We start from the raw sequence: 23,419 nt of genomic DNA on the forward strand, positions 1-23,419 counted from the left end.
ATCTTCTAGAAAGAAAGAATAGGTTATTTACAAAGGAAAAAGAATGAGATAGACATCATATTTCTCATTTGTAACACTTAGAAGCCAGAAAATGAAGGGACAACACCTGCAGACAACTGAGGGAAAAGGCTGCAGCTCAGGGACCCCACAACCAGCCAAAATCCCATCTACTTGCCAGGAGAAAGAGACTTTGTGGACATGCAAAGAGTCAGAGAATATGTCACCCATATTCTCTCATATAGTACTTGAGAAAAATACTCAAGACAGTGTTCTAAATGAGTAAATGAATCAGAACAAAGTGATAAATGAATCAGAGCAAAGATTGCACAACAGGAGAAGGTGAAGAATAGAGGTAACATGTCCAATATAAATAGTAAACTCCAAATATACAATGATAAAATTACTGGAAATGTGTGCCATAGGGGCTACATAAGGAATCTTGTAAAAAGAACAGGCATATTGCAAGGGAAAAAAATTAAAAATGATAAATGATCTCAGCAAAATCTAGGAGTGGGAGATACTGGAGAAATAAAAGCATGTTAAGGCTGGGGGCCCTGGGGAGGAGAATGGCGAAAGTAGTGTAAAGGCTTTCATTCCTCAGGGTGGGGAAGGAGCATTGGAGAAATGGGGCATCTTGTCAGGGTAAACTATTTGGCATATTGTTTTTATATAATAATAGAGAAATAGACTTTTGATATGAGTGTTGGGAAAGGAGTAGTAATCACTAGTGGAATGGAAAAGAATAGTGGACCTTCCAAATAAACAAAGGGAGGAAGGAAAAAGATAGTAACATGATCAAACTTGTAATCAAGAAAGTGAAAAAGCAAATGCAGGAATGAAAAATAAAGAGTATAAAGTAAAGTAAGACGGAAGAAATAAAACAAGTATATTGATTGTTACACTAAATATGAAGAAGTTAAGTTATTAAATTACAGAAACACTAAGATTAGGCTAAATATAAAACATTGCTTTATGCTATTTTTAAGAAATACAGTTAAAAGAAAATGATACAGTTAAAAGGAAATGATAAATGTTAAAACAAAGGCATAAGAAAGTTCCAGAAAGAAAGTGGGTGTGGCAACATTAGTGTCAGATAAATTGGAATGATGTTAAAAGGACTAAGAAGAATAAAAATGTGTAGCTTGTAATATTAAAAGATAAAGGTTATGAAGAATCAAAGACAGTCATAGTAAGCACCAAACAATGTAGCTGCTAAATATATGACAAATGTTTTAGAAATGTAAAGAGAATTTACTAAAACTATACAATTACAGTTGAATTTCAATAGACCCTTTTCAGAATTAAGATCTCATAGACAAAAAATAAATAAGCACATAGAATTGAATGATGAAATTAATCAATCAATTTAATATATATTTCCTTCAAATCAAAATTTTGCATTCCGTATGTCCAACATCAATCAAGTACTTGGCTATGAAGAAAAATTCATAAAATAGAGATTTTACAGGTCATAGTCTGTGCTCATAATCCAATAAAACTAGATATAGAAAGTTAAAAAATACCCAAAGACCCGATGTGCTGGAAATTAAGAAACATTCTTAAATAATCCTTGGATCAAAGAGAAATCAAAACTAAAATTTCAAACTATTTAAAAACTGATGAAAGTAGAATACTTTATTCCAAAAATTACAGTACACAGCTAAAGCTGTACTCAGGGGAAGATTAATAGCCTTACATTCATTTGTTGTTAAAGGAGAAAGATCTAAAATGAAAGAAATTTGCATCAATTTTAAAATGTTAGAAAAAAATGAAAATTTAAATAAATCATGAGAAAACAAGAAAAGGAAATCAATAAAATAGAAAACAACCCAAAACATGTAGAAAGGACAAGTAAATCCCAAACTGTGTCTTTGAAAAAGCCAATAAAATGAACAAACCCCTCACAAGCCTGATAAGGAAAAGAGATAGCAAAATTACATAAGAATAGAAATGAGAAAGGAGACAAAGCTGCAGAAACAGGAGAGATTAAAATTATTGTGAGAACATTAAGAATAACAGTATGGGAACAAAATTTTAACACTAAAGAAAATGGATTATTTCCTAGCAAACACCCAAGTTTGACCAAGACGTAGAAAATTGACTGTCAATTATCGTAGAAGAGATTGGAAAGATGATTCAAGATTGATCATTTAAAGATGCAGCAGGACAACACTGTTTCATCCTGACAGTAGAACTCCTCAGTGTTGTAGAAAGAAGATGAAAATGGGAGGGGAAGGTGGTGACACCAGAGGGAGAAAAGATAAGATTTGGGGAGGAGACAGTGGAGAGAGGGAGAGGGGAGGCGTGATAGGGACAGGGTTTAAGACAGCACTTCCTTTCTGGAGCCCCCTCCTCGCCAACCCCACACTTATATTCCTACTCTCCTTAATGACTGCTTATTTATATTCAGCTGTAAATATTTATGTTCAACTATCATTTGTACAACTAAGAGCTGCCTGTAGTTTGGGGTGATAGTAGAAAAACAGATGAATGTGGGCCCCAAAGTCCTTCTTCCCTCCTGGTGCCCTGCTCCCATGAAACCTCATGTTGGTGGTGAGGCTCTGTAAGTTTAGGGCTCCTGCCTCTACTCATTCAGGGGGTCAGTGGGATGGGGAGGTGCTGGTAAAGGTGTGTCAAGATCACTCCAGGGAACTCTCCAGTCCCATAAGACTATCTGGGCTACTTCACAGGCCCTCTGGGCATCCGTCCATGACCTGTGTGCAGGGTGATCTGCACTGGGCAGACTTTTCTTAGAGGGGTGGGGATTTTCATTTCTGTCCCAGCCTTACCCATGCCCACAAGAAAGACACATCTGTCCACCAGCCTGGCTTAATTAGATATGTTCTACCTCCAGGAGGAGCTTGTTTGACCACATTTGGGAAACACCATTGATTTTCTGCCTCTGAGCCTAAAAAGATGTATTTTTAAACATTTCATCACTCCTATATGACTTCCGTTGCCAAGATAATTCAGTGATTAACAGTATTTCATCCAGGCAGTTCTTTCTTATACCACACTAGTAGATCATTTGTTTTCCTATTTGTACATAAATATTTGGCCATCTTGATCACAGTGTATTATAGAGTTTCTGGAGCCCTGTAGTTTTTCCAGAGTTGCTGGATGTATTTTTTCTGTTTTCTGAATAACTTAGATTTTATCCATTGGTCTTCAAATGAGTTTGGCAGCTTGTAATACAGTTAACTTCTAATTTCTATGGGGATTAAAGTGGGAGCTTGGGAGGGAGAAAACCCCCCCAGATACCTGTAGCCAAAGTGGTTTCTGGTAAATGACAAACTATGAAGTAGGGTGGGAAGAGAAGAGATGGGGAGAGAGAATCTTGTCTAGGTGAGCTGAAAGGATTTTTCAAATCCAAATAGTTCTCCTCTCCTGGAAATTCAATACAAAGCATGGCTAGAAGATAGTTCCCACCAGATCCAATTCTTGGGTGGAGATTCTCAAGGGCTAATGGAGAGGAGAGGGGACTTCCTAGGGCCATTCGCCCATAAGGAATGAACGGGGTTACCTCTGGTTCTGTTATCTCTTGTTAATACCTTGGGGTCTCCCTCCGTTTTGGGTAATTGAGCCCCATCTGGAAGCCTGTCATGGAACTGAAGCCCCCATCCTCCATACAAGAGATTGATTCACTTATCATAGGATGGCGGGACCACCTGGCCTTTGTACTCTTCCAATCCTGAAATTCTTTGGGTCTCCCTGCTCTTCCTGCTGTAAACTCTTGCACTGAAGGGTCATAATTTTTTTCTTCCTCCCTTGGTGGTGTGCCTGCTGGCAGCCGGGAAAACAGAGTGAGGAGGCAGGGCAGGGTGAACCTTGGGAGTGGTTTCCAGACGCTTATGTGGAAGGAGGGCCTGGTTTAAAACTGCGCCCCCTAGTGCACATCACTGGGTCTTTCAATTCTCCGGAAGAGCCTCAGATCAGATCTTCCTGATTTGGGTCACATTACTCTTGCTTTCCTAAGAATCTTCACACTATCCCCAGCTTGTAAATGCCTTTGTGGCTATGTTTGTTGTAAAGAAACTGGGGGTGTCTTTTGGGCCTGCCCATTGCCCACCAGCTCCTAACTGTTATTAGGGTGATCACCAGCTCCTAAGTGTTATTATATTGATGTCTGTATCAGGGAATGGCAAATTATAGCTTGTGGCCCAAATCTAGCTTGCTGCTTGTTTAATAAAGTCTTATTGGAACACAGCCTCGCTCATTCATTTACATACTGTCTAAGGCTATTTTCAGATACTGTCAGTTCTACATACTGTCACTACAATGATAGAGTTGAGTATTTGCAAAAGAGACTGTAAGGCCTCCAGAGCCAAAAATACCTACTATTTGAGCCTTTCCAGAAAAAGCTGGCCGATTCCTGATCTACATATAACTCAAGGCTGAAAGCAAGCTAATGAGCATGCTTGGGAAGCCAAGTTATGAAACTCATGGGTCACTGTTTGTTCTTCCAGCATCAGGGCTGACCATTTGTTTGAAGTAGCACAGACCTCATAAGGCCTCCAACGCCCACAAGCAAGTAGGAAAATGAAATACATTTCTCCAGCTTCTCACACACTGAGCTCAGGTACTTTCCTCAACTGAAATCTCCGCTCAAAGTTGCTGGTTTGACCTTCACTGAGAAACGCTTATCCTTCATGATAAAAGTCTTATATAGGATTCTAATTAATTAATTCCTTCCTGCTATGGAATATCATTTTGCCCTGTACTCTTACCATTGAATGTTCGAGACTCCCTATTTAGACACTTTCAGTGCCCTAATTGTCCTTGTTTTGACTTTAAAACTCTATCAGTATGAAATTCCTTTCTTTTATGTAAAGCTATATGTGCCCATCAGCCACTAGCTCTGTGAAGCATGGCACCTTCAATTCTTTGCATGTGTCCCCTGAATTTTCACCCCCTCCATATCTGCCTAGGAACCACTCAGCAAATTCAATTTTACAGCGTCTCTCATTTAGTTAACCAAGCCAAGAAGATCATCTCTTAATCACCTTCCCAAAAAACTAAATATAAATAATAGTTTTGTTTTAAGTCGATGACATTTAAAACACATGCCTTACTTCTAACTCCAGCAAGCCCATTACCAACTTCCTCTAATGTCGCACAATGGATAGTTATGGCAGTCTGGGCAGAGAGAGAAAATCAGCACGAGGGAAGGAGAGTTACAGGTGTGTTTGGTTCCACACAGGTGCAATGAGAGGCAAAGAAGGTAAGTGCTGCAGCTGATTGACCCAGAGTTGAGACCACAGGGAGCAGACACCAGGTCCAGGCAAAGAACACATCTGCCTGGACTTGGTTAGTCACCGCTGGAGGACTTCTCTTCTTCACTGCTTTTCACTGTCAGGTAGTAGATGCGGTTGGCCTCTGGGTAGGTGACTTTGCTGAGTGGGAGCTTGTAGATGTCGGGGTTGTTGGTTGTCAGGAGCAGGAAGATGAGGGTGGAGAGGCAGAAGGGCCAGGTGCCTGGTGGCACGCCAACCTGGAAACACAAGCACTGGGGTCTGAAAATGTTCCCAGGCTCTGGGGAATCTGGGGGAGGAGGATGTGATAGGGGTTGAGGATAGGTATCCTCCCCTAGTGATGGCATTTGTTTCTGGATTCATAACATCAGAGTGGTTGGTCTGAGAATTTGAGATGTTGGTACCTCTGGGAACAATGAGAATCTTTTAGTGAGGGAGATGAAAATCGGCCTAAGGATAATCTCCCACATCCAGCCAAACACAGGTACCTCCATCTGTCCATCCGTGTTCTCCACTGCTGGTTACATCTCTCTCTTTCAGCTACCCCCCACCCCTCTCCACCCTCCCCCCGAGGCACATATATGCAGTTGTCAGTCCTTCTTTGGACAAACCCTGGATAAACCTTGACAAAAGTGTTGTGTGGAGTGCCAGCTACCATAACCCACTCATGATTCTTCCACAAGACTCCAGATGTCCAGAACCCTGGGTGGGGAAAGGCACTTTAGGGCAGTATTCCAGAGAATCCAAACTCACCACTGACATTATGTTGGTGCAGGCTGCTCCCATGTATGCACAGAACAGGGCTGTGGAGGAAAAAGGACCATTGAGAGTCAGTTTCCAGAGCCCAGCTCCAGTCCTCCCCAAAAGCAGGGTCGCACCCTTTCTCCAGCAGCCTCAGGGTCTGTACCACACTCTGACATTTGGCATGTTCTCCTGACATGATTAGTTATCTTTACAGTTAGGTGTAGCCCATCTGCCACCAGACTGTGTGTTCTCTGAAGGCAGAGATTAAAGGTTACATATCCTTTTATCCCCTCCCCACTTCCATGGTGCCCTTGCATAGAGTCATGGGTCAATAGGCATCTTTTGTTTGTCCACACTGACCTTTGGGATGGTTTAGCACAGGCTGGATGGCTGGATGATTGTCTGGCGAGTGAGTGGTCAGACTACATGAGCTCCAGATAGGGCCCCTCCTGTCCAAGATCCTGAGCGACCATGATACAGTTGGACTCTCACCAAGTTCCATTAGGGCTGGACCTTATTGGGTCCCCGACCTGGTCCTTAGGAGCCAGACATCTGGGTTCAACTACATGATGTGGGCACCCAGGACAGTTAGGGGAGATCGTCCACACCCGTGGTCCCTTTAGACAAGCTCCTTCTGCCCATGAACTTTGCTCTTTCTGTTTCTCTGTCCAGAATACCTTCTCCCCGTCGCTTTGTCTATCCAAATCCTACCCAAAAAGTGTTGAGATAAACCCCAGCCTCCCTTTGAAGCCTTCCAAGATGGTTCTAGCCACAGGAATCTGCCACTTCTCTGAAGAGCAAAGGCAGTTACAGTCTGAACCTCAAAATATTTGGCCCTTTTGACTTAACAAATATTTACTAAGGCCACTGTCTCCACACCCAGCCTCAGGCTGGCTGCTGAGGGGGATACAAGGGACATGGAAGTCATTTAGAGTCTCCACACATAAGTGGGAAAAAACAAAAGAAAATCTCTCCTGGCTGCTATTCTTCTCTTGTCTCTAGTTTTGCTTATTAAAGTCTTGCTGTTTCCAGAGAATAGAAGAAACTCTTGGGCAGGGACGGGCATCTTGCTTCTGAAATTAATAGAACACCTAGCTGTTTTCTAGGGCAAGTTCATTCACCCCTCTGAATCTCATTTCCTCATCTGTAAAATGGGGCTGACAGTCTGTGCAGGTAGTGATCTTGGGAGGATTAAGTGAGTCCCTATGTTTATAAAGCACAGAGTGTGGTGCTGGAGCAGCTACAATAAGGACTGTGGCCGATTTCTTCTCGGACACCGCATTCTCTAGTTACTCAATGGAAATCAAACTTCTATAGCGGTGTGCTATGATTTTCTGAGACCTCAGTGCTCCCAGGTACATCATCTCACTGGATCTTTCTAACAATCTTTTTAGACACCACAGCCTTAATAATTACCCACTTACTTCTCTTCTGCTAGACTGTGGCTTCATGAAGGTGTGGTCACCACTGTATCTTCGGTGCCTACCCTAGGACCTGGCACTTAGGGTGCCCTCCAAATAGCTGTTGAATGAAGAGCTATTGAGAACAAGAATGCTGCCACTAGCACATGAGGAAATGCACGTGTGATTTCCTTGTGAACTTTACAACACTGTGTAAATATAATTGCATTAATAGTGGTTGTGATTCCATTTGATAGAGGAGGAATCTCAAATCCTTCAATGGTTAAGGACCTAAGCCACTGGTCCTTCTATCACTGCTGCTCGGTTCTGATTAGTGGTCACCAGGGGTTTCACATAACCAAGGGAGGGGGGAAGGAAGAGCAGAGTGACTTGGTTGTCAGCTGTCCCAAATACCCACCACAGACGAGGGCCAGCAGGTGGGTCTGCCAGGTGAGGGCGTAGAACATGCCGCCGATGGCAATGCAGGAGAGGACACAGTTGTAGCTCCAGAGGCCCATGTAGATCGTCTCGAAGGGCATGGCCACTGTCAGGGCTGTGGGACAAGATGTGGTGTTTCTGGTTGGTTCTGGGTCACAGCACAAAGACGACCCCGTGGCTGGGGCCAGGACTCAGGGTGGCCTCCCTTCTGCTGTTCCCCCCACACCCTTAGCCCTGCCCATCAAAGGAGCCTCTGCAAATGGCATCTAGTCTTCAGAAACCAACAATGAGAAGAGAGGAGTGGTTTCCAAACTCACACAGAGGTGTGACTGTTTCCAGGGACTCCGGGCCTTCCCAACTCCTTTGCCCAGAGCAGCTACATTTTTAGCAAGAAAGATTTCAATTGAAAAACTTCTGTTTCAAATGGTTGAGGAAAAGTACGTATGTACACGTATAGACATGTGGAGATAGAAGAATGATACAGAAGGGTGGTGGGATGTGAATAACAGGTGAGTCTGGATAAAGAATTTATAGATGCCTCTTGTACTATTTTTAGATGTTTGAAATTATTTCCAAATAAAAACGGTTTTTAAAGTTGTACTTCCAAGAAGTATTTGGAAAACATTGGGATAAGTCAACAGGCTCCTATTCCCAATGCCCCCAACTCCAATTTCTGACTCTACTACCTGCATATAAATATGTAAATACATATACATACATATTCGTACGTGTAGAAATATTAAATTACAATTGTCAAATGGCAATTCAACTTTTGAGACAAGTTTTTTCTTTTAGCTTACCCCAAATTTCTAACGTCTGGGTCACTTATGCCCCTGGTTGGTCTGCTACTGCTCTCTATCACCACAGGGTTCCCTCTTCCTCCCCACACCTCAGCTCTCAGGGGTTCAGTTTGCAGGCCAACCAGGTCGTCAGTCTCCTTGCACCCCTCCACATGCTCTGCTACTGTAATCTGCTCCCTTCAGAGACTCAAGCAAGAGAAAATTAAGTCCCTAGACCTGACAGTGTTTAAAAGCTCCAGTAAAGATAATAAGTCTAGAATATTTGCCATGGTGGGGTGAGATGACCTCAGGAAAATTATCACAAAGTCCTCACTGCAGGGGTGGGGGGCGCTGTCCTACCTGCTAGTATTCCCACGATTGAGCCAAAGGCTGCATGCAAACAGATGAGCGGCGAGGAGATAAACAGAGCCACCAGGATCAAGCCGCCTGTCCAGGGATTGTCGCAGCCGTACACCTGGCCGACCCCAATGGGGATGGCTTGTAGCAGCTGCAAAGTCAACAGAATCCAGGTCACTGGAGTGTGGGCTGATAATGTAAAGACCAGGCCTCAGGGCCAGGATTGAGCCATTCCTGGGTGGGTAATGGGGCGGAACAGGAGGATGGCTGTGCCCTCCAGCGTGTGAGAGAGCATGGGAAGGCATGTGCTGGAACAAATAGCTTCTCACTCCACCACCTAGCAGGCATCTGAGCATCCCTCATGCAAAACTGGGCAGGGGTTCTCAACACAGGGGCTGAACATGGGTGCTTCTGAGGGACACATGGCTTCTGCTTTGAGGGGACCAGAGGGCACTTTGTCCCTAGACTGCCATTGGGGGTTTCAGGGCATCAGATTTCCTCTAGACCTTCTGAAAGCCTAGAAATATTTCAGGAATATTGGAAATAGTCTAGGCTATTTTGATGAATGATTTGACCAAATATCACCTAGTTCGTTGGTGGTCAAGCCCAGGCTACAGCCTCTGAGCTTGACCCCTAGTCTATTGGTGGCGGCTGGACATTCAGGGCCACCCTGGGGATTGTGGGGCCCAGGGAAGGAGGAGGAGGCACTTTCTCTGCTCTTGAGGGGCACTTAGCATTGCAGAAAGGTAGTGTATGGAACATCTGGAGAACAGCACGAAGTGCAAACATCCCTGAGCATGAGCATCATTTGGCAGTGTTGGAATTGGAGATGATTAAATTGGCAGTGATGTCAGATGATTTTCTGCCCAAGCTGAGTTGACACATTTTGGTAGTCCTTTGAGGGCAAAAAGGAAAAGAGGGAGATCGGCAAGGTAGGGAGAACACTGGCCTTGAAGTCGAGGGCTCCAGCACAATTTCATTGTGTGACCATGGCATGTCACTTCCTCATTCTGGGCTCTGATGCCCTTCTATGTAACATGATGAGGCTGCCCTTGCAGATGATCTTCCAGCTTTAAAATTCTGCTAACTCTTTTCTCCATTACCAGGTCACATGACCTCTTCGAGGACAGAGCTCCTCTACGACTGGGTACATAATAGGAGCTTAATAAATACGTATTGATGAGCTCAGTGGTTTCCAAACGCCACTGTACGTGGGAATCACCGTAGTGATTTAAAGGTCTAGAAAAAAAAAATGATACCTGGATCCTCCCCAGACATTCTGATTTAATTGGTATGGGGCATGGCTGGGGCCTCAGGGCATTCCAATGTGCAACAGAGTTTGGGGACCAGTAGATTACAGAGAATCTACTGTAGATGTTGGGAGTTAATTGCTTTTCTCCATTTGGATGAAATTTTGTACTTCTGAACAACTTAATGTAATTCTGGAGTCAGTCTGATTTCTTTAGAGAATAGTGTTTGAGGAGTCCTAGAGAGCTTCTAAGCTTTTTCCACCCTTGTCTCAGGCATTGGCTGGGCCAGAGTTTATAGACTTATGCAAGGAATGACACGATGGAGGCCCCATCTTATTTAAAGGAACCCTGAAAACACTTTGTACCAGTCCAGGGAACTCAGCTTAAGTGTTGGGAACAGGTTGGAAATCTACTCAGTAAATATTCCATGACTTCCCAAAGTCTGAGGAATGCAGGATGCTGAGGGGAACCCAACTCCCACCTTCCCACCTGGGAACAAGGTTTTAAGCCCAAGCAGTCAAGAATGAGAGGAATGAGGGAACAAGCTGCTTTGGAATGGAGCCTGGGTTTAGCATGAAGCCTCTTCCGCTGGGACCCATATTTCAGCCTGGTGAACTGTGACCCCAGGGCGGCCTGCCCTCCCCACCACGCTGCTCTACAGGCCACAGCTGACACCCTGGTGTGAAAGGCAGTCAGGTGTGCGGTGGAAATTTACTGAGCACCAGTCTCTTCCACACTCCGGATAATCCCCATGTAACAACAACAAGCTGGTTAAACAAAAAGAAAGTCACTCTCCCCATTGTTTTAAAGAGAAGGAGCAAAATGGTGTTGATTCTTCAAAACTCAGATCTGGATGGGTGGAAGAAAAGGAGCCTGTTGTCAGAGCGGTGGTGTGGTGGAGAGCTCAGAGGGTGAGCTTGGACCTCAGGGTACATGGATTTGGGTCCTACCAGTTTCCTACTGTTGATTTTGAAGATGAACAAAAGGCGCCCCTTCTTTGTGGCCCTCTCCACTTTGGTCTCCTCAACACCACACTGGATAGCCTCACAGTGCAGGGAGGGTGGGGGGCCTCGGTGGGCCTTTCTCTCTGGCAGTGCCACATGCCCCTGAAGCTGTCACTTGGAGCATGCCTCATGGCTAGGGCTCAGGCTCAGCCGGACTGGGTCCCTGAGGCAGTGAGCCTAATTGCCAGATGACTGATCGCTGATGAGTCTATCAAAGGAAGAGTTTTGTCTCTGCTCCCAGCTGTTTTCCATCTGAGAGGATGGGCTTTCCCTTGAACGCACAGCTCTGTCTTTTTGCTTTCTTGGATTTAGGCCCTAAGCCTGTCTCCAATCCCACTCCAGCCCCAGCCCCAGACAAAGCTTTGAAAAAGACAAAAACTTGATGAAGGTTTTGCATTGTTGGAGGCAGCATTTGCCGCTAGGGGCAGGGGAGCCTTTTTTGGTAGGTTCAGGTTCAGAGTGTGGCTGTCCCTGGAGGGCCTGTGATGTCCTCCCCACCAGGGCGGTGGCCCTGGAACTGAGCCCCCAGGAGCAGGGCCACGCGGAGGTTTAAGCACATCTAGACAACAGGGGCGGTGAGGGCTTGGGAGTCTGATCTCACAAACAATACTTGAGGCACTAGCTGCAGTTTGACCTTGGGCAACTAAGCCTCTCTGCGTCTTAGTCTTCTCATCTGTGAAATGGGGATAATGATGGTACTTATAGTATTGGGTTATTATGAGGGTGGCTTGCAACAGTCTCTGAGACGTAACAAACTTGCTTTAGTGTTAGCTGTTAGTTCTATGTTCATTAACAGGGCCAAAATTTTACAATTCTATATATTTAATCCTATGTTAGATTTTTATTATACCTCCTTATCTCTGATGCCTAGAGATCAGTAGAATCAATGAATATGTACATTTGTGATAATAGGTTATAAAGCAGGGCTTCTCAACTTTGGCATTATTGACATTTTGGACTGGATAATTCTTTGTTATGGGGAAGGGGCTGTCCTGTGCATTGTAGAAGCTTAGCAGCAACCGTGGCCTGTACCCACTAGATGCCAGTAGCACCCTTTCCCCCACAGTCTGACAATTAAAAAATGTCTGCAGTCGTTTGCCCTCCCCAGGAAGGAAAATCACCCTTGCTTGGGAACCACTGATATGGAAAGTACATGAAAATTCACCATCTTCGATTGATGATATCTTTAAAATCCTAAGTTTAAATATTTATTTTAGTGCTTTGCCCCTTCATTTAACTATTCATCTTATCTAATATTTTTCCCTCAATCCCATCATTCTGTACTGTCAGCTTAACACTTGTTTGTACAGTTATTAGTCTGTTTCCTTGTGTGGAGTGTAGGCTTCACGAAGGCAGGGATGTGGTCTTATTCCCTGCGTATTCCCAGTGTCTGAGAAAGTGCCCAGCACACATTGGGTCTTCAGTAAAGGTTTTTTGAAGGAACATATGGAGGTGGCAGTGACCCTTTTCCGTCCTCTGCTAGGACCCATAATCTGGTGGAGATGCATCTAGGGAAGCTGAGAGCCTGGGTAATCCACAAGCTGGTTACTGAGAAGGTCTGCAGTGGAATCAGGGGGTCCCAACTCATCTGCCCTTGGATAACTTACCAAGGGCATCTCAATCTCTGTCCAGGTGATGTTGGGCACTGAAGATGGAGGTTCTACCAGTGTTGTGGGGAAGAAGAGGTTGTAGTGGCCTGTGGCTGCCAGGTACAGAGTCAGAGCAAGGTTGAAGGGCAGCGTGAAGATCGGGAGGTCCCACTTGCTGAAGATGGAATTCAAGGCACTGGAAAGAACTGGACTGAAGATGGAAGAGACAAAGAGTTAATCACTGTGATCACCCTTAGGTCTACACCATCTCATCAGCTCTGGCCACTGTGCCATCCATTGTCTCCTCTCCTTGGCACAACCATTCCTGGCTCCCTTGAGACTCTAGTGGTCCATTGATGTGGGATTGAGAATAAGGTGTTTAAGGCTACAGCTTTGAGAAACAGATTTTAAAAGTATTATAACTTGTTTTGAATAGAAAACTTTATAAAATAATTTAAGCATTTCCTTGTTTCTTAAATCAAGAAAACGAAACAAAATGTAATCCTTATAAAATATCATGTATTGCCTTTGGATCATCAAGATGTACAATAGCTATTGTCCTGGGCTGTGATAACACTTTAGAAATCTGACCTTCTAGGAGGAGGCTGGCACATAGGTATTGTGTGGGCTTGGATTCAGCTAAATTTGAGCTACTCTGGGAACTGCCACGTGAAAATGGAACCTTCCGTTGTTTGTGTCCTCTCTCTTCTTGCCCTCTTCCTGGAAAGAGCATGGATTTTGGAGATGGATGCAGCTAGGTGCAAGTCCTATGTCCTACACTTACAGGCTGACTGAGCAACATTAGGTAATTAATCTCCCTTAGCTTCAGTTTCTTCTAGAAGGGACCTGCCACCCTAGAAACCTAACACCCTTCGTCTCCCACACTCAGTGAGCTGCAGGACAAAACATGAAATCACATGATCTGGTTGATTGGTCTACCTTTAATTAATGACCATGAATCTCAAACAGGCATTTAAGACTGCCTGAAAAGCCTACTACACATCCCCAGCAAATTAGGTCTCCAACTTGCTGAGACAACTATTTTACATTTTCTCCTTTCTCTTCAAATCTTTGCTGTCTGCTTCCCTTTAGTTTCAGCTAACCACCTTGCTTTACTTCATTAAGAAATGACAAGATGACGGGGCTGGCCCCATGGCCGAGTGGTTAAGTTCGTGCGCTCCACTGCAGGCGGCCCAGTGTTTCGTCGGTTCGAATCCTGGGTGCGGACATGGCACTGCTCATCAGACCACGCTGAGGCGGCGTCCCACATGCCACAACTAGAAGAACCCACAACGAAGAATACACAACTATGTACCGGGGGGCTTTGGGGAGAAAAAGAAAAAAATAAAATCTTAAAGAAATGACAAGATGAGAAATGCTTTGTTTACCCAACCATAAGATCCACACTCTGACTGCTTGGTTCTCCAAAACTCTGCCTCTGCCTCTGCATCTGCCTTTTTCATACAATGGAAATGTCCCTGCACCTTTGTCAGGCCAATTCTTGTACTTCGGGATCCAATCTGTCTCAGAGATTTCACTCCTGCAATTCTGTCCTTCCTCTCCTGCAGCTTCGATCTCTCCTTTTCTCCAGATCATTCTCATAAGTATCCAACATGTTGCAGTACCTTCTACCTTTAAAAATCCTCCCCCTTTAAGATGAGGTCCCCTTCAGCTACTGCCCCATTTCTCTGCTCTCCTTCACAGCAGCACTTCTCAAAAGTATTGTCTATCCTTGCTATCCCCATCTTTCTGCTCCTGTTCTTTCCTAAACCTACTCTATCAGTGTGGGTCTGGTGTGTGTCCTCCCCACGCCATGGAAATGGCTCCTGTCCAGTTCACCAGTGACATCTGTCTTTTCAAATCCGTGGCCATTCCCTGCCCCCTTCATTTGACAGTTGGACCCCTCCACTGGACTGAAACACTTTCTTTCTGGGCTACCATGACACTACACCTTCTTTTTTTTTTTTTTTAAATATTTTATTTTTTCCTTTTTCTCCCCAAAGCCCCCCAGTACATAGTTGTGTATTCTTCGTTGTGGGTTCTTCTAGTTGTGGCATGTGGGACGCCGCCTCAGCGTGGTCTGATGAGCAGTGCCATGTCCGCGCCCAGGATTCGAACCGACGAAACACTGGGCCGCCTGCAGCGGAGCGCGCGAACTTAACCACTCGGCCACGGGGCCAGCCCCCGACACTACACCTTCTTATTTCCTTCCTGCTTCCTCTACTGCTCCTTCTCAAGTCTCCTTTGGTGGTTCTTCCCATCTCTGCCAGACATCTAAATACCACAAGATCCTACAGCTCTGTCGTGGGTCTTCTCTCTTTTTTTTTTACCTTCTCTTCCTGAGTGATGTCCTTTAATCTCATGGACAAAATATCTTCCTTAAGCTTCTGCCTTCCAAATCTTGACATATCACTAATTTCCAGATTTGTATATCAAATCACCTTCTCAACATCTCTGCCTGGAAGTCTAAAGTTTAATCTGTCCAACAGAACTCTTGATTTGCATCCTGTCTTCCACTGCCGACCTGTTTTTTCTCGTAGTCTTTTCCATGAAGCCAGGCAATCAGGCAAATTGTAAGAGTGTACTGAATCTTCTTTCCTTTTCCCCCCTCATACTCCACAATCTCCTAGAAAGTTCTGTTGCCTCTACTTTCCTTAAAATATACCTCAAGTCCAACCACTTCTCACCACCCCAGTGGATATCACACTGGTCTAAACCACTCTCATCCCTCTGTGGGTTATTACAGCAGACCCCTAACTGTGCTTTCAGCATCCACTCTTGCTCCAGTTAAAATCTGCGCTCCACATTGCAAGCAGAGCGATTTGTTTAAATTTAAACCATATCCTATCACTCTTCTGCTTAAAACCCTTTAACTGCTCCTCAACACAATTGTAATAAAAATCAAAAAGACTTACTGGATCTGCAAGGCATACAGGGTCTGGCCCTCGTCTACTTCTGCCCTCACCCCTGCCACTGCTCCTTCATTCAGGGCTTCAGCCCACTGGTCTTGTTTTTTGAATACACTCCACTTCTCCAGTTGGGGTCTTTGCACGAGCTGCTGCTTCAGCCTGCAACATCCTTCACCCAGATCTTTGGATGGCAGGTGCCCTCTTATCATTTAGGTGACAGCTCGAATGTTGCCTCTGCAAAGTGTCCTTCTCTGATCACCCACATCTGGAACTAATCTCTGTCCCATTTTGCTTTCCTCAAAACAATGATCACTTCTTAAAATGAACTTTTTAATTAATTAATGAGTTTATTTCCATCTTTGCCAAGAAGAACATAAGCTCCAAGAATACGGAGACCCTCTCTTGTTCACAAGTATCCCCAGCATCTAGAATAGTCCCTGCACATGGCAGGCACTCAGCAAATGCTTGTTTGTTTGATAATCTGGAAAATGGCACCACTGATACCTACCTTATGGATGAGATTCCAAGGACTACATGAGTGGAGTAGTGAACTGCTGGAGTGGTAGCTCAGGCTTCAGCTCAGTGAGATTCTCTATGGTTTTTTGTCTTTTAAACTGGGAAGTGGGGGTGGGGGCACTGTAGACAAACTGCCAGCTGGTGCAATGAGGCTGAGGCTGTGCCGAGGGGCTTAATCTATGTAGTTATAAACCAAATGTGTGCAAATGAAGACAAGTTCCCCCACTCCTCCTGCCTGGGATGTGGGGGACATTAAGGAAATCCCCACAGAACTGACTGCTGTAGCTTTTTGTCCCAATGGATTAAAAAAGACAGGAACCCTAAGAAGAAACATAAATAGCCCAGAATGCTTAATGTAGTAATTTATTTGCAAGCACTACTAAAAAGTAACGGAACAGTACTTAAACTAAATTAAACTAACTGTTTTTAGTAACTCCAGACTTTGAAACTGAAGAAAGACATTTACTTCTTAGAGATGTTAAAAATCACTCAGTGTGTCTGAGAGTTGTGGGGCACAGGGGTTGGGGGACACGGGTTCACCTCAGGACTCCTGCCACTGGGACACTCTACAGACCTGCCGCGGGTTCAAGGCTCCCATGTGTGAAAGGCTAGCACACCCCTGCACTCAATGAACATCTGTTCCTAATATCTTGACTTCTTTATTCCTTTTCAAGATGAGGTGATTGCACAGCAAGATCTCAATGGATGCTTCTCACTGAAAGAGTCTGTGCTTTAAATGTAGACGTGCTGTTCCAAGAAAGCTCTCTGATTCGATTACAGGAGAGTTTTCTGCTTTTGGGTCTTGCTTAGGCCACAGGATAGCTGATTCCCATGAGCCTGGGTTTAATAGTGCAGACTCTGGGTTCTGAATGCTGGCATCAAACACTTTTACAGATATGACCTGGGGCAAGTTACTGAACCTCTGCAGGTCTTGGTCTTCCCTTCTGGAAACTGGGGACAATAATAACCCTATCTTGTTAAGCACTGTGCCTGGCATGGAGGAAATACTCAATAAATGTTAGCCTTTATTATGAGGCTTATCAATTAAGGAAGATTATCAGCACAATTAAAAAAAATGTGGTCCTTGGCTGCTTTAAAGGGGCCCTGTTATTCCAAATTTGAAAGTGATCCCCTGTGTTGCAATGGAACTCTTGGATTTTCATAGTGTCTTGTGAGACAGATCAGTCTGACTATAAAGACACTGGGACCCATGACAGTGCATGTCCCCACCCAGTGTAAGACACAAGCACCTCAGGGCCCTGTGGGTCTGTGGGCAGAGAGAATGAGGCAACTCACCAGGCCATGGCTGTGAAGGTCACAGGAAGCAGAAGCCACCAGTAATAGTCTAACTTCTGGGAGAACACGGCTATCAGCATTCCTACCAACATCCCATTGTACCCATGGAGTCCTGAGGCAATCGCGGACCTGGGGGTGACAGACAGTCACTTTACCTTTGAATTTGGTGGTGCTCATTGATCCCCTCCTTCCTGGTACTCACAGGAAATAGACAGCTTATTTGACAAATGCTGGGTAGTCATGAGGCTGGCAGCACCTTTCTAGATCACACACACACACATCTGATTACCCTTGATGGTCTAGAATTAATTATACGCTTTTGCTTTCTCCATGTCTAACCCCTCCTTTGCTTCTCAGAGGAGTCTCAGACTGCTAGGTATAGATGGAAATCTAACAGAAATCTGAAGTTGTGTGTGTGTGTGTGTGTATAAGTGTGCATGTGTGAAAGAGACTGAGAGGAGGGGAGGAAGGGAGGAAGGAAGCGGAAGGAGGAGGCAGACAGAGAGTGTGTTCTGGCTGCATTATGTGCAGCCCTCTGTAATCGCTGCACTTTAGCTCTCTCTCCCTCTGATGTCTGCCCAGCGTGGAAGAGCTGAGTCAGCTGTGGATGAGCAGCTGCCCCTCCCCTCAGTACAGCAGGGGGCCGCCCAGAGGCATGGTGGGATCCAAGCTTGAGTCTGTGGCCTCTTTCCGTTTCATCAGGGAAGCCTTTGTGCACCTAAACTTCTCTCCCTGCTCCTAATAAACCTTGCCCTTGGCCTTTCCAATAGCTCTGCTGGCTGTGGGGAGAGAGGAGTGAGATGAAGGAGGGACTGGGCAAGTCCAACTGCAAGGCCCCTGCCGGAGAATGAACTTTGTGTACTGTGGTCTATCCTCCTGCCCTTGACTGTACGTTGCATGGGCTGAAGCTTGTCCATTTGACATCAGTGTGACAAGGGTCAACAGCGTCTGGTGCATGGAAGGTGCTGGGTGAGGGGTTGTTGAATGAATGTGTGTGCATATTAAATATTATCACGTACTGACTGTTCTTGCAAGGTAGAGGCAACAGGATCATGGGTGCCCTGTGATGGAGGAAGGGAGCTCTGGCTAGAGGAGGGCTGCTGCCGAGGAGAGGCCATGACTTAGATCTGGAGTGTGGGGATGTTTCACCTCTGGAGTGACCAGGAGGTCAGCTCACCTGGATGAGGGAGAGTGGGAGGCGGGGAGAGGGTGGGAGAGACAGAGCCTCCATATGGTTTACAACAAGAAAAGCTGAGCACGGGGCACTTGTGAGAAGACGCTTGTACTGGGCTCAGGACAAGCTGGTCTTCAGCTGATCCGGAGGCCAGGAAGGTATGGGGCAGCTTGAGACAGTCACGGGGCTGAGAGGGAACAGGGTCTGCGGGGAAGACCGCTGAGGTTCAGAATCTCCTCAGGACTAGAGTAACTACCTGAGGAGCAGAAACTCGTGTTTTGGGAAAATCATTATTTTTAAGTGGTTTGCATTTTCTGTATATTTTCTCATTGTGTTCGGTGTTAGAATTTAGTACCTTTTTGGTTTTAATAGAAGCTGCTTCAGGTGAACTGAGCAAAGACAGTCAGTCCATACTGGGGAGGCCCTGGAGCCCCAGTGGCTGGGTGTAACAGGGGTACAGGGTTCAAAATGAAGGAACCCAGGGGAGGTGAAATTAGGAGGACGTCTAAGGGCTGCTCCACGGCTGCCCCTTCCATGGAGAGTCCCTTCTCAGGATTCTTCTCTTCCAAAACTTTGGTAGCTTCTGGGCTTGGCTATCAAAAGGAAACTCATTACCTTACATCTCTGCCCTGACCAACAAAAATATAAAATTAGGTTCAACCTGATACCTAGAAAATCTTCATTAGGACCACCTTCCATTAGGACACTGAAGTATCAGTGTTGTTGACCTTGAGTTACTATCTGTAAAGTCCAGTCTTTGGGCTAGTGGGGTGGGGTTGGGCTAGTAGGGGTAGGGATGGAGAATGAGGGAGTGCTGGAGGGGAAGTGGGAGTGGGGGAGTAGGAGGGGCAGAGGTTATGACTAAGATATGCAGCCGTGTCAGTGGTTTGTTGGCGACAGTGGTGAAGTCGGGGCTCCTTGGAAGAACGTGTGTGTATGAATGTTGTGTAGGGTGCCTAGAGTTTTGAGCCTGTGATGTAGAACATGGTACTGATCTATCAGGACTGAAGCTTGAATCTTTTCTGGGCACCGTGGTGGAATATGGAACATGTGAAATGGACTCCCTGTCCTGAACATGCTTAGAACCTAGCCAGGGAGAGAAGACTCAGAAAGCAATTAGAGAATCATCCAGTACAGTACTGAGTATGTTCTGTGGTTGTTCAGAGAGAAAGGAGGCATCAGAGTGCACTGGGGCATTCCGGGGTGGCTCCCTGGAGGAGGAGGGATTTGAAGGAATGGTAGGATTAGACAGGCAGAAGCAAAAGTGCTGAGTGTGATGCTGAGTGGTAGGTGGGGTGGGGCCCATCAGAGAAGGCTTTGGAAGCCAAGCTGAGGGGTTGGGTTTTTATTTGATGCATATTTGTCTTGAATTCTTAATCAGGATGTTTGGAAGGATTAGGCAGGCATGCTGTGCATCTCCTTAGTAAAACTGAAGTCTGTGAAGCGACTGTTTGAAGGGCTTGGCAAGTTTACTAGTAGATTATGGTCGGGCGGAAAATCAGAGAATCAGACTGTCAGCGTGGGAGGGAACTTGGCTCACTGAAGGTGAGGACAAGGGGGCCGAGGGGGGAAGGGCTTGCCTGAGGTCTCAAAGCTAAGGAGTCAGAGGGCTGGACAGAGTTCACCCCAGGTGAGTTTTAGCAAATAGCGATGAAGCAGTAAGACTAGAGTTGATCCTGTGAGGGGGACCAGTTCTATGCCAGCTGCCCATGAGACTGTAGGTAAGGGGAGCAAGGAGTGGGGAGCCCACTGGTTGAAACAGAGACACAAAATCCTGGCTAGAGCCCATTTTTCATCTCACCCACCAGACCTGCACCCGAAAGAATTCAGCTTCTCATCCATCTGACCTTGAATGGCCTCCCAGCTTGCTAGAATCAAAGTGGTCCACCAAGGCCTCCTTAGAGATGCATGAACAGCTTCTCATAGAGACAAGGTGACACACGGATTTACCTCAATGGGATCTGGGAAGGTCAGGGGGGCCTGGAGGAAGTGCAACGCTGGTTACAGCACAACCAACTCTAATTATGCCTAGTGCTCTGGGCTCACCAAGGGGCCTCTGGCCTCACTGGCCACTCTATCCATGTACAAGGAGAGCACTGACCTTCAGCCTAGAAGATGTAGGTCATGGGTCTGAACTTGAGCCCTGCCACTCCCTGGCTGTGGCACCGTGGGTGAGCACCTTACCCCTCCCAGTCTCTTTTCTCTCCCTTGTAAAATGTAGACCCTATTATTTTCACTGTTTGCTTTGTGAAGTGGTAGTAAGAATTACGTGAAACAAGGCACAATGGTGCTTTCCAATCTTCTCATAATAACCCACAGTAAGGAGGGAATATATTTTATAGTATGCCCCAGTTCTCTCTCTCTTTCTCACATATACACACCCCTATATGAATGAAACAAAAATTTCACAAAATAATATTTACTTTTACTACACATGAATTACTCTAATCTGTTTTATTTTATTTTATTGTTTTAATTTTTTAAAATGCTGTTGGTAATTAATTCATGACCCACAAATGGGTTGCAACCTCCAAATTGAAAAACACTAAGAATATGGGCATTCCCAAACTTCTCTGAGCATCAAAAGCACCTGGGAGGATCTTGTTAAAAACACCTCCTCCCAGATCCGCTGAATGAGACTATCCCAGGGAGGGAGGGGTGCATGGGGCTGGGAAACTATATTTCTTAACCATCACCCCAGGTGATCAATTCTGGCCACCAGGAAAATTTTGGAACCATTGGAATAACACACAGCACAGTCTGAAGAAATGGTCCACTTCTATGAAACGCTAGTTGTCATTGTCACTGGACTGTGGGAGAGCTGGCCCCTCCCCTGGGCCTGCCTCCTTGCCTCCCAGAGCTCAGGTTTGTTCCCTTTCCTCCATGCGGCCTCCCACACTACCCTCCTCTCTCCCATATCTCGTGTTTCTAGCTCAAAGACGTCCCTCTGTAATCTTCCCAACAGTTAGTGATCTGCCCTCTCTGAACTCCCATTGTATATTGTCTTGTATCATTCTGAGACATTTTTTGCCTGTTAGTCTCATCTCCCTCGACTACATGGTAGGCTCCACGAGGGAAGAACAACTTAAGTGTTCCTCTACACCTGCCTCAGAAGGAGTGTTTCCAGAAGGCTCTACAGTCAAATGGAGCCTGGTGCTATCACTTGTTGTGAGCATAGAAGTAGTTTAATTCTCTAAGGACCTCCAGTGACCTATTCAAAGTCCGTACTCAGGAGTCTTTGGGCTGGTTTGTAGGATGAGGTTGGCTGATCACTCAAGTAAATGTCTCTCCACCTGTCTGCCCCAAGATCCCAAGACTCCTCATACAGAGGGACCCACCTGTCTTGGCTCAAGGTGAGGGCAGTTAAGGTCGAGACCACGGTCCCCAGACACCCAGCAATCGTCCACCAGGGATTCTGGATCAGGAGTCCAATGAAGATGATGAGCCCGCTGAGAGGGTTGTTGACCAACATCACCTGAGCAGTCCCCCTCAGGACCCAGTCTACAAACTGGAGGGCCAAAGACTTATCTGAAAGAGACAGGCAGAGCCATCAGCAGGATCCAGCCTGCGCTTCCCTGCTGGGCCAGTGGTTGGTGTGGCAACCAAGGCAAACAAGGATGCAGGAGCCAGCTCATTTCTCCTCATTCAGCCTGGCGCCCAGCCCAAATCTCTGATTGGCCCAGCAATTAGTCCTCAGTGGGTGTTAGTTTTTGCCATACAGATTGAGACACCATGCCGAGACCAATTTAACGCCATTCCAGCCATTGGCTTGGTTGGCTAGGAAGCCCCAGGGGCATTCCAGGGGAAATTTATTAGTCCAAGGGAAGAGGTGAGGAGGGAAGGAAACTCTCTTTTTGTGTAGTGCTGTATGACTCAGTTGAGGGCTGGTATCTGAGAAGTAAAGAAAGCAGTCTGGAGAAAGGAAGCCGAGAAAGAAATGATTTTAGCCCAGCTGTGAAATAAGTCAGGACCCGGGGGGAAGCCATACATTCTGCCTCGTTCTCTGGTTTAGTTTCCAGGATAACATATACAGGTGGGAGGAGAGTGGAGGTGGGCAGAGTAGGGGTGTTTGTTGGAGCATTTAGTTTAGGGAACACAAGAGAAAGAATTAGTTAAAAGGAAAGAACCCTGGAACACTGGGGAGTGCGATGCCAATATTTTCTTGGCAGATAATAAATGGCTGTGGAACAAGTGGAGGAATGACCATTCAGCTTATTTGGGAAATGGTTTATATGTTGCTAATGTGATTGTCCTATAGCTATGGCACGTGGAAGTGAAGAATTTGCAAACAACCCAAATCAGTGAAATTCATTTAATTCTGAAACTGGGAATTCCAGGTTAGCAGATTACATTATGCCCACTGGAGTCAACACAGAGCTGGAACACCCCAACTGGGAAAGCCCTCATCATGGGTGAGTGAGGCAGCAGCTTCCTCAGTCCAAGCCAGAGGGAGGGCCGTCTCCTTGGCTGGCCTGCTTCTTCTTCCCCAGGCATTTGCCTACCTTTCAGCCAGCTCCTGTACTCCTTCATCTCACCAGTGATGCAGCCCACTGCTTGGAAGAGGCTGATGCCCTCCTGGCCTGCAAAGCCCCGATCGGCTGCCTCTCTTTCTCTCCTTTTGTTCTTTTCATTGGATTTCTCAATTTTCACAATGTGGCTATCTTCACTGGATGGTCGGAGATTCTTTCAGGAGAGGTCATGACAAAATGTC

The 23,419-nt window shown here is 45.7% G+C and overlaps 1 protein-coding gene across 8 annotated transcripts in view; it reads right to left on the minus strand.

Annotated features, from left to right (window-relative positions):
• SLC14A2 (solute carrier family 14 member 2) overlaps positions 1-23,419 on the minus strand; it is a 442,098-nt gene that overhangs the window by 27,167 nt on the left and 391,512 nt on the right. For all 8 annotated transcript variants that reach the window (XM_014857279.3, XM_070513124.1, XM_070513125.1 and 5 more), the window contains 8 exons: positions 23,211-23,391; positions 22,047-22,236; positions 17,535-17,663; positions 12,832-13,024; positions 8,974-9,121; positions 7,815-7,949; positions 6,006-6,055; positions 5,317-5,491 (listed from right to left, as the gene is read on the minus strand). In XM_014857279.3, coding sequence (XP_014712765.3) covers positions 5,317-5,491; positions 6,006-6,055; positions 7,815-7,949; positions 8,974-9,121; positions 12,832-13,024; positions 17,535-17,663; positions 22,047-22,236; positions 23,211-23,391 — 1,201 coding nt within the window. The remainder of the gene's footprint in view (positions 1-5,316; positions 5,492-6,005; positions 6,056-7,814; positions 7,950-8,973; positions 9,122-12,831; positions 13,025-17,534; positions 17,664-22,046; positions 22,237-23,210; positions 23,392-23,419) is intronic.

The sequence above is a fragment of the Equus asinus genome, chromosome 7, assembly GCF_041296235.1.
Source record: "Equus asinus isolate D_3611 breed Donkey chromosome 7, EquAss-T2T_v2, whole genome shotgun sequence".
In the NCBI taxonomy this organism is placed as follows: Eukaryota; Metazoa; Chordata; class Mammalia; order Perissodactyla; family Equidae; genus Equus; species Equus asinus.